The sequence below is a fragment of the Rhinoderma darwinii genome, chromosome 12 (assembly GCF_050947455.1).
Source record: "Rhinoderma darwinii isolate aRhiDar2 chromosome 12, aRhiDar2.hap1, whole genome shotgun sequence".
In the NCBI taxonomy this organism is placed as follows: domain Eukaryota; kingdom Metazoa; phylum Chordata; class Amphibia; order Anura; family Rhinodermatidae; genus Rhinoderma; species Rhinoderma darwinii.
In genome coordinates this window covers 11,912,400-11,924,219 of record NC_134698.1, presented here as the reverse complement: position 1 = coordinate 11,924,219, position 11,820 = coordinate 11,912,400, and the positions used below count along the sequence as shown (strand labels likewise).

The window sequence follows — 11,820 nt, the reverse complement described above, 5'->3', positions numbered from 1 at the left end:
ATGGGGAGAGAGGGTCTTCTTGGTTTGTCCCATCCTCTTTGTTACTGGATGGTGACACACTGTGGAGGTTACCCTTCTCTAGAGGAATTGCATTGGGTTGAGCAATGGGTGAACAAACACTTCTATCATGGTGGAAAATTCTGGCACTATAATGGGGGGGTCCAGTTTGATCATTGATATGAGTCCTACTCGCTTCTATGTATGCCACGGTGGGAGTGATGGCCAACCAACCATTCTGCCAACAGCTATATAATGTATATGGCCGGCCCAACCATTAGCCAACAGAAAATAATAGGTAAAATAAAAATTTTTGAGCTTTTCCTTAAAAATTTGAGAAAAAGTAAATATGACAAATCGTTTCTTCTCCATTACCCTTATGGCAATAGGTCATAACTGGATTTTCAAAACTTGAATCAGTCACGTACAATTTTTTTTTTACCTAGCTCTAATTATTTTATTTTATTATACTATGTCAATTCCAGAAAATTATACACTCAGTATCATTTATACATTATTATGTAATACAAACACTATCGCTGCTTTACAAGGTCCATGTATCTTCTGAATACTCCCTTAACATCTCTGTTTCGGAAGGTATAAATAAATGGGTTTATGAGTGGAGTGACAGCTGTATACATGAGAGCAAGGATTTTATCATATTGACTGCCCTTAGGTTTTACATAAACAATGGCGGCTGTGCCATAGAAAAGACTAGCCACGATGAGATGAGAAGAGCAGGTGGAGAAGGCTTTCTTTTTACCCTCTTCACTTCTAATCTTCAAAACTGTTATAATAATATGTATATAAAATCCTAAAATAATGATGAACGGGACTACAACATCAATGAAAGCAACCGAACTGGTTATGACAATGACATAGAAAGGAATGGAGCACGCCATACTTTGTAGTGGAGCAAAATCACAAAAGAAGTGGTTGATTTCATGAAGACCACAAAATTGTAGGCGAGCGGTGATGATAGTTGGTGCCAGAACAATAAGAAATCCCACCACCCAAGGCAGAAGAGCTAACTTAAGGCAAAATTGATTGTTCATTATAGCTGGATAGTGCAAAGGGTTATTAATAGCCAGGTGCCGATCAAAGACCATGAGAGCAAGAAGGTAACACTCTGTGACCCCCAGAGAATTGAAGACATACAACTGGCTAAAACAGCCTATAAATGAAATCTTCTTTCTGGCTGATACTAGGTTAATGAGAAGATTCGGAACGGTGGAAGACACAAACATGATCTCTAAGGCAGCAAATGTAGAGATATATAAGTACATGGGGGTATGAAGAGTTTGTTCTACCTGAACGATCGCTATGATTGCAGAATTTCCCACGACACATATGATGTAGGTCAGTAGCATCAAAGTAAACATCAAGATCTGGAACTGTTGTAGGTTGGAGAAGGTCAATAATGTAAATCCATTGACTGAAGTATGGTTGAAGACCTCCATTTTCAAGTCCTGAAATAGAAACTTAACATATTCTTTTTTTCTGCAAAATGCGTAGTATGTAGATAAAAGTAAATCTAGAGGAAAACGTATCCATCCCATAGTGTTTGCGTTTCTAATTTTACATGGTATATTCTTTGTTCCCCCTGTATTCACTATAACAGTATGGTTTCTACATTTTACACAGTTGAGGCCAGGAAATGTATGAGTCTTGTGTCAATTACTTTTCCTTATACAGATCCCTGTTATTATATGTATAATCATGTGACAACACATTTCTACACAGGCCTAATTAACCCCTTAGTGACTGCCATTCATTAAGGGTCCTTATGTTAGTGTGCCGCCTTTTCACGGCGCTGTTACATAAGCCCGATGCTGATGTCCCGTGCCGGCTAGAACAAACGGGCGGGATCAAAGTTATCTTAAATTCTGCCAATTTAACCCCTTAGATGCCAAGGGCAATACTGACTGTGGCATCTAAGTGGTTTTAGAGGGAGGGGGCTCCCTCTGTCACTCCATCAGCACCCCCGCGACATGATCGCTAATTTTTATGGCAGCCGGGCGCTTGATAATGACCCCCAGAACTGCCTTTAGTGCATGCCTAGTAGGCTCTGCCAAAGGCATAATACACTTCAATTTCAGAAGTATTGCAGTGTTGTATAAAAGCGATCAAAATATCACGTAGGAAAGTCCCAAAGTGGTACTAAAAAAAAGGATAAAATTGCTTTTTAAAGTTAATAATAAATAAGTGAAAAACCCTTAGTAAAAAAAAAATATTAAAAAAAACACCTTTTGCCCATACAAAATGCTTTATTAGGAAAAAATAATAAAAACCTAAGCATAATCATTATCCATAACGACTCGAACTATAAATCTATTATGTTATTCAACCCGCACGGTGAACGTCATAAAGAAGGAAAATAAAAAATGCCCAAATTGCTGTTTTCTGTTTATCATGCATTCCAAAAAATGCAATAAAAAGTGATTCAAATAGTCATATGTACCCCAAATTGGATCCAATTAAAACAACAATCCCTCATACAGCTACGTTGGTGGAAAAATAAAAAGTTATGGCTCTTAGAATATAAGCAAACAAAGTGAGAATAACTTTTGAAGAAAAAGTGTTTTTATTGTGTAAAAGCAGTAAAACATAAAACAACTGTATAAAATTGGTAGCGCTGTAATTGTAATGACCCAAAGAATATAGTTATTATTTTATTCATATCATACGCTAAATAAATTTAAGATGCCAAAAAGAATGACGAAATTTCAGTGTTTTTCAATTACCCCAAAAAAAGTTAATACAAGTTAATCGATAATCTCTATGTATCCCGAAGTGGTGCCATTAAAAAATACAACTTGTTCCGCAAAAAACAAGCCCACACACGGCTATGTCTCGAAAAAAAAAAAGTTATGGCTTTTAAAATGGCACGATCAAAAAACGGAAAAAATCGTTCTGTCATCATAGCCCAAAATAGGCGAGTTACTAAAGAGTTAAAATAAATAATGAGGTATTTATACATCACCATTCAACAATTGTCAAGCCTGATCATCATCGATGTCCCATGAAGGTGTCATACATTTTTTCTTTTTGAATTATTGTATTGCCAAATGTTTTTCAAAATGCTATATATTTAAAAGATTTTTTTATATATTTCTAAAAGCAATACTCAATATATGAGCAAACTTCATTAGAACCAAAAAGCCAGAAAGCCACAAAATTAATGAAAAAGTATAAATAGTTTATTGGACATACAACACAAAAATTGCAATAAAATACAAGGAGATCTAAAAAAAAAATATATTTAACATTTAACCGTCTGTTCTTTCGAAGAAAATAAAAATGACTCCTCAGTTGTGTGTTTTTTTTAATTTTAATTATTTATTCACCTTTTTATACACTTGGAACCAGAACTGGTATTGGGTTGGAGGGTGCCCCATGGACAAGTTTTATTGGTGCATTCTTACGGTATATGACATCATATAATGCCCAATTTATACTTTCATACAGTGTACCGATAACATACAGTACATAATTAACACCAACATACGGTGCCCAAATAACAACACCAAAGGTGGCCGAATATCTAAGAAACACATTTGTCAAAATAACTCTGTAATAGGTCCAAGCACCAAGTGGAAATAGAAGTACAAGTTCTTCATGCGGAGGCCATCAGGAACTTTGTAGCCTCCTTCTACAGGTAAGGGTGATGCACTCTGTTCTATCACACATTTTACACACACCCCTAATTTGGCCCCCGCTTCTAACCTCCTGGTCAGCAGTTGGCATTGCATTGATATACAGTAAGTTAGCACTACCTGACAATTCATACACTTTACTATCACTGGTGAAATTAACCAATTGCTACATGGATCTACAGATATTATGAGGACTGCTATTTAAAATTCATTATATTACCAAACAAAAAATGTTGTATAACAACATAGAATACTGATATTTACTTTGAGAAAACGTACTGTGCCCTTATTCTAGAAAAAAGTCAAAATTATTTCTGGTTCCTTTAGTTATCCACCTTAAATTGATCTTATACTTTTACAAAGAGTCAAACACTTTCCTGGGATATACTAGTTTTGAGGAGCACAAAGCTTATAATTTTACTAGGAAACAGCACCACTTTTATATTAGTCAGGGTTTATGGCTTTTTCTAGTGTCTACAGATGTGTGTCAAGCCTCTAGGTTTATTGATAGTTATCAAGTTTTACATTATTATATTAACATAGATTTAGTATGATAAGAAAAAAACCTGATTTACAACATTTAGATTCTGTTATTTGTGCATGACCTAAACATCATAATTCTTCAAGTATTTGTATTGTCCCTAATGTCTCTTTAGTTGCAGTACCATGCCTATCCATATGGAGTGCTGTTAAGAGAGAACATAGATACATGGGAATTTTGGTATGTCTATTGCATCTACAATTATAAATATTTTAGGCAGTATCTAAAGGACCATCTAGAATTATAAATATTTAAGACAGTATCTTAAAGGACCAACCAGAATAAGAAATATTTAAGACAGTATCTTAAAGGACCAACCAGAATAAGAAATATTTAAGGCAGTATCTTAAAGGACCATCTAGAATTAGAAATATTTAAGACAGTATCTTAAAGGACGATCCAGAATAAGAAATATTTAAGGCTGTATCTTAAAGGACCATCTAGAATTAGAAATATTTAAGACAGTATATTAAAGGACCATCTAGAATAAGAAATATTTAAGGCAATATCTTAAAGGACCATCTAGAATCATAAAGAATTAAGGCAGTAAGTTACGTTTTACATTGTGCCAAACACTATTACACATCGTAATGTGTTTCTTTAATGTGTCGCAGTTGAGAAAGTAAATCAGAACATCAAGGGTATACATACCATAGAGGCAGTCCTTAAAAAGAGGGAGCCTAGCTGTGGTTGCTCCTTCCCTTTTACTACTGAGTGGCAAGAACCTGTGCAGGACTCCCGTCTCCAAGGTATCTGCAATGTCAGCAAACAGGGGGAATGGGGAATGGATCATGCAAAGATTTTAGGAGGTGAAACAAACACTTGACCTTTCTGTCCTGGGTGGGGAAAACTGGAACCGTATTGAGGTCCATTTTGATCTTTGCCATGACGCTCCTTCTCTTCTATGACCACCACTGCCTAATATCCCATGTTTGATGCATAATATATCTTTAAGTAAATTGCAATAAAATGTATTACACCAATATAGAACATACCTATTTCCGTGGATATCTGCCTTGTTTGCTAAATTTCCCCAATATTCTCATACTTATTTACCAGTGGATTAAAAAATTGAAGATAAGTTGAAAGGGATATTCAGACATTCAGGTACGTAAAAGCATTTTTTTTTTTTAAAAAACATAGTGCCAAATATAATTGATGAACTCAACTTGCATAATATGTATGCCAATTAAAGAGACAGTAGCATACATTTACATTATGATTAAAAATTTTAACATTTCCTTTAGTTGAATAAAGTAAAACATCTCCTTAACGAAAGTTCATTAGAGCACTGGGAAAAATAAGTTTGTTTTCTCCTTTTATAATGTGTGTAAAGAAATGCATAGGGGAAATAGAATACACTTTGTCAATTAAATGTTTTCCATGACTTATGGGAATTATGATATTTACAGATAATGGAAGTAAGCTCATTAGTATGTACACTATGAAACACTGCTGTCATTAGATTAATCACCCATAGAGAACTTTACTGGTATGTAAAGAATATCGGAATGACTGGCACGCACTGGGACAGTAATATACAGTAGATCTAATTAACACAATTATTATACCACATTGCCAGTGGCCTTCGTGGTCCGAATGGACAGTAGAGGAGATGATTTTTGAGATCTGTCCAACTCTAGCTCTTCGTGACTCCTACTTCCCGAGCTCATCTCATCACTTATTTCTCCCTGGGCCAGCTCACTTTTTTTTCTCTTTTCTAATACTTTAAGTCAACTAACCGATTCCGGGCCGGACTATTTTGAGCCTTCAGGACAAGAAACAGTTTAGCCATTTTTAGCGCGTGTTAGTTAAACGGCTCTGACTTTTTTATTTGTTGGGGGAGCGACATGATTTTTGTGATGTTTTTTCGTAGACAATGCAGGTTACTTTTTTTTATCATTTTTATAGACATCCTTTTTGCTATTTTAGAATTTCTAGGCTTAAAGTTTGAAAATTATAGTAAAAAAAAATATGCTTTTTTACTTTTCAGCTATTTTTTTCTGGAAATACTACAGTTTTAGCCTTTAATATACCTTATATTTGTGATCACCATTTTCTACCATAAATTTTGATATATTACATGTCTATTTTAGGGTAATTGGGTCAGGTCTAGCATTACGACAATGATTGGTGGGGGGGCATTTTTTTTTTGGCTGGTATTTTATTTCTTTATTATTAATTTTATTTGCACTTTATTTTACTTTTATTTTTTTATTATTATGGTCTGTCCCTCAACAGGTCAGAAAAGACCTTTGTGGGACTTTTTTTCTCTCTTTTTTTACACCATGTTTTTCCATTGTAACTGGGGCTACACTATTGTCAGTAATTGGGCTGTGCTGGGTCTAGTAAGACCCAGCAGCAGTCTGCCACTAATGGCACCCGGCGATCATGTGACTCAGTGAGCGCTGTGTCAGAGAAGATAGAAGCAGTGAAAGCAGGGGCGTAGCTAGGGGGGCAGGTGGGGCATGTACCCGGGCGCATCTACATAGTAGGGAAGGAGGGGGCGCCGCAGAGCAGCTGATCACTGCTGATAGACGTCCTGTATGTCAGACACCTGCAGCAGCGATCATTGTTAGGAAGAGCCAGGAGTTCATGTGGCAGCGTTCTGACTGGGGTCGGTGACGGCCCGGGAGTCTACCAGTCCAGTCACCTGACCTGTCACCTGTCCTCACGTCAGTGACATGAGGTCAGATGACTCAGGTCAGGTAACTGGACTGGTCCACTGCCGGGCTGTCACCGACCCTAGTCAGAACACTGCCACATGAACTCCTGACTCCTGCCTGCACCGCATGACCTCCTCGGCTCCTTCAGTGAGTCATGTCAGGCAGAGCGGAGAGCTGTGGCGGTAGGCTACCACTCTCCACTCTGTTTATAGTGTGGCGCTACGTACAAGGGGGGGGGAGTGTGGCGCTATTTACAAGGGGGGCAGCGGGCTGTGTGTGGCACTATCTACAAGAGTGGAGGCACTATCTGCAACAAGGGGCTGTGTGTGGCACTATCTGCAACAAGGGGCTGTGTGTGGCACTATCTACAACAGGGGGCTGTGTGTGGCACTATCTACAAGAGAGGCGCTGTGTGTGGCACTATCTAAATGGGGGTGTGTGGCGATATTTTCAAGGGGGGCTGTGGGTGGCACTATCTACAAGGGAGGCAGTGTGGTGCTATTAACAAGGGGGCAGCAGGCTGTGTGTGGCACTATCTACAATGGGGGAGTGTGGCACTATCTACAAGGGGGAAGTGTGGCACTATCTACAAGGGGGTCCACGGGCTTTGTGTGGCGCTATCTACAAGGTGGCTGTGTGGAGCTAGATACAAGGGGGGAGTGTAGCGCTATATACAGGGGCGTTAGTGGACTGTGTGTGGTACTATCTACAACAGGGGGAGTGTGGCGCTATCTACAAGGGGGGAGTGTGAAGCTATTGACAAGGGGTAGCGGGCTGTGTGTGTCACTATCTACAAGGGGGGGAGTGTGGCGCTATCTACAAAGGGGCGAGTGTGGCGCTATCTACAAGTGGGCTGTGTGAAGCTATCTACAATGGTAGGCTGTGTGTGACACTATCTACAACATGAGGCTGTGTGTGGCGCTGTCTACAACAGGGGGCTGTGTGGAGCTATCTACGAGGGGGGCTGTTTGTGGCACTATCTACAAGGGGGGCTGTGTGTGGCGCTATCTACAACATGGGGCTGTGTGTGGCGCTATCTACAACAGGGGGCTGTGTGTTGCGCTATCTACAACAGGTGGCTGTGTGTGGCACTATCTACAAGAAAGAGGCTGTGTATGGCACTATCTAAAGGGGTGTGTGTGTGGAGCTATCTACAAGGGGGAGTGTAGCGCTATATACAGGGGGTTAGAGGGCTGTGTGTGGTACTATCTACAACAGGGGGAGTGTGGCGCTATCTACAAGGGGGCAGTGTGGAGCTATTTACAAGGGGGCAGCGGGTTGTGTGTGGCACTATCTACAAGGGGGGAGTGTGGTGCTATCTACAAAGGGGCGAGTGTGGCACTATCTACAAGGGGGCTGTGTGAAGCTATCTACAAGGGGAGGCTGTGTGACACTATCTACAACATGGGGCTGTGTGTGGCGCTATCTACAACAGGGGGCTGTGTGTGGTGCTGTCTACAACAGGGGGCTGTGTGTGGCACTATCTACAAGGGGGCTGTGTGGAGCTATCTATGAGGGGGGCTGTTTGTGGCACTATCTACAAGGGGGGCTGTGTGTGGCACTATCTACAACATGGGGCTGTGTGTGGCGCTATCTACAACAGGGGGCTGTGTGTTGCGCTATCTACAACAGGGGGCTGTGTTTTGCGTTATCTACAACAGGGGGCTGTGTGTTGCGCTATCTACAACAGGGGGCTGTGTGTGGTACTATCTACAAGAAAGGGGCTGTGTGTGACACTATCTACAAGGGGGGTGTGGAGCTATTTACAAGGGTTATGTGTGTGGCACTCTACAAGGGGGGGCTGTGTGACACTATCTACAACAGGGGGGATGTGTGGCATTAACTGCAAGGGGGGCTGTGTGTGGAGCTATATACAGGGGACTGTGTGGTATTATATACAAGACGGGGGCTGTGTAAGGCGCTATCTACAGGGGGCTGTGTGTGGTGCTATCTACAAGGGGGGCTGTGTGTGGCCTCTTTAATTTATTTTCTTTTAATTTATTGTTATGGTAACTCCCTTATATAACTATATGCCTTGCAAAATGTAGAAATGGTATTATGTTCCAGTTACATTAAAAAAACTTGTGAAAAAAATTGACACCTCATTGATTGGTAGAGAAAGCAAACATGGCGAGGGGGAAGGAGATGTCGGGAAATAAGTTGCGGGGGCGCCAATCTGAATCTTTGCCCCGGGTTAAGGAGAACCTAGCTATGCCTCTGGCGAAATCTCCTCAGGGTCCCCAAGATTCCCTGACTGCCGAGGACCCGACATTCAGCTGCCCGTTCGCTCGAGCAGCAAGCTAAAACCTGCGCCGTAAATACTCTATGGCGCGGGTTTTAAGGACCACGACTGCTGGATGTATATACACAGCCAGCGGTCGGGAACCGGTTAAAGGGGTTTTCAAATCTGTAAACATTGTGTGCAGATGGTTTAACTCTAATAAGATTAGTCACGATTAGAGATAAGCTAATTCATTTCAGTTCAAATAAATTTGTGTGAATTGCAAGTCCCCCTTATTGCTTTGAAAACTTGTGTCTGACCCATCTGATTACTTCTAGGACTGACCCATCCTTTAATTTTTTTTCCAAAAGGCATTATATGCCAGCTCTTGATGGTACTTTATTAAGAAATAATTTTGCCCTCATTTTTCCCTCTGACCCTTTTTTTTAATGATATTTAGTTTACTTTTGATGGTACACATCAGAGCAAAAATTTTAAGAATCCAGGAGAGGAGGTCCTTTTTCTCATCACACTTCACATACCTCCTATCTACTGCAATGAGTTAACCTCACTCACCAATCAGAGTAGTGGGCGAGGAATATGAATCACCTGTGATCTCAGGGCTGACTGTATGTTTGCCTCTTCTCTAGTTGGTGACTTTTCTCTGTCTTAAGACCGTGTCTGAGGAACTCTGAATCGGTGCCTGAATTCAAAAACTAAGTCTGTACACTGTTTCCTTGTATCTTTAGTCAGACCTCAACCTTATTTATGCACCCTGTATCTGCATCTGTACTCTAATCCTGAGCCTGACCTTTGGGCTTGCTGATTTTAAAGTGTAGCTAAACGTTTGACAAACTTCTGACATGTCATAGTGACATGTCAGAAGTTTGGATTAGTGGGGGTCCGAGCACTGAGACCCCCACCAATCGCTAGAACGGAGCAGCTGAAGCACTCGTGTGAGCGCTCAGCCGCTTCGTGTCTGTTCGGCTTTTTCCGGAAAGCCGATGTATCGGAGTACGGGCTCATAGACTTTCTATTGAGTCCGTACACCGATACATTTATTTCCAAATAAAGCCGAACAGACACGAAGCAGCTGAGCGCTCACACCAGCACTTCAGCTGCATCGTTCCAGCGATTGGTGGGGGACTCAATGCTCGGACCCCCACCAATCCAAACTTCTGACATGTCACTATGACATGTCAGAAGTTTGTCAAACGTTTAGCTACACTTTAAGGAAAGGGCCCTTGGGGTATAAACCTGTGAATCTTAACCTGTATTCTGAACCCTGATTCTGATCCTGTTTCCTCAACTTTGGGACCTGGGTTGGTATCCTGTACCCCATACCCTGTGTCTTCAGCCTGAGTCCCAAATATGAGCCTACTTAAACCCTGCTGCTGTGTGCCGCAGACCCCATTCTCACGCTGTTCATATTAGTTAAAGTGTAATTAAACTTTTAAAAAACTTTTGACATGTCATAGTGACATGTCAGAAGTTTTAATGGGTGGAGGTCCAAGTACTGAGACCCCCACCTATCGCTAAAACGAAACCGTAGAAGCACTGTGACATTTTGTTTCTGATCTGCTTTCCTTGGAGCCGTGCATGGGCTCAATAGAAACTCTATGGGTTCGTAGACTGCTCGCTCAGTTTTTCGAGGAACTTCGATCACAAATGAAGTGGCACAGCGCTCACACGAGTGCTTCTGCTGCTTCGTTTTAGCCATCGGTGGGGGTTTCAGTCTCCTATGTTTTCGCAACATCCTTATACCACATAGGTCCACCTTACAGTGACACCATCCTAAAACCAAAGTTCTGTAAATAAAACAAAACTGTGACTTATATAACAAATATAGCTTGCCCTATAACATGGTTGTATTTATTGTAGTGTATAGTGTCACCTTTTGCTCAAAATGATGTCCTTCTGTGTTCATTTGGAAATCAAATCATATCATTTCCTATCTTAACCCCTTCCTGTCGTAAAGAACTTTCAGATTTTAATTTTCTGTTTTTTCCTCCCCACCTTCCAAAAGCCATAACTTTTTCATTTTTCCGTCGATATAGTCCTATGAGGGCTTGATTTTTGCGGGACGAGTTGTAGTTTTTCATAGTAATAATGGTAGTACTAAATTATTGAAGCTGTTATACCTGGTGTACACCACCATAGAATCATGCAAGTAGTATGGGAAAAGAGGGGAAGAAGGAGAGCTGGTATAACACTAAACTAAAACATAACTTTTAATGAGTATTAATAAAATATGAAGAGTACCCAGGGATTAATTTTATAACTCTGAAGAATATAGGTTGGGTGTCCCCTTTATTAGCCAACCTAAAGAAAATCTGAAGATCAAACACTTCTATTGATAAACGTAGCCCTGATGTAAATCACATAAGTGAAAAAATTGAAGTGGGGGGGGGGAGAAAGAACACACACATGAGGGCAGGCAGTGTAAGATCAATGAGAAAAGATGGCCCGATTGTAAAAGGTATAATGTACCTCTGATTTGTGAGCGTGTTGCTAATTCATAGGTCCGGTCCCTCCAGACCTAGCATTCCTCTATCCGGTCTACTGAATGCAGTGACCGGACTGACAGTGTAGCCCAGCGGAACGGCATCAACTTATGTCGTTCACGCTGGACTACTAATCATCTCTGACTGTGCAATTAAAACAACATGTTAACTTTTTTCTGCGGGTCAATACGCAATTGTTTCGACCTAAAATACAGCCATTTTCAAATACTAATGC

At 40.6% G+C, this 11,820-nt stretch overlaps 1 protein-coding gene across 1 annotated transcript; it reads right to left on the bottom strand.

Moving 5' to 3' along the window:
- Positions 1-530: 530 nt before the first annotated feature.
- LOC142665087 (olfactory receptor 11H6-like) lies at positions 531-1,367 on the bottom strand. The gene has a single exon (XM_075844630.1). The coding sequence runs from the start codon at positions 1,365-1,367 to the stop codon at positions 531-533; it is 837 nt and encodes a 278-aa protein (XP_075700745.1).
- Between the last annotated feature and the right edge of the window lie 10,453 nt (positions 1,368-11,820).

Bases quoted from the DNA above. Each gene is read 5' to 3' on its own strand.
- LOC142665087 (XM_075844630.1), bottom strand. From the start codon at position 1,367: ATGCTACTGACCTACATCATATGTGTCGTGGGAAATTCTGCAATCATA.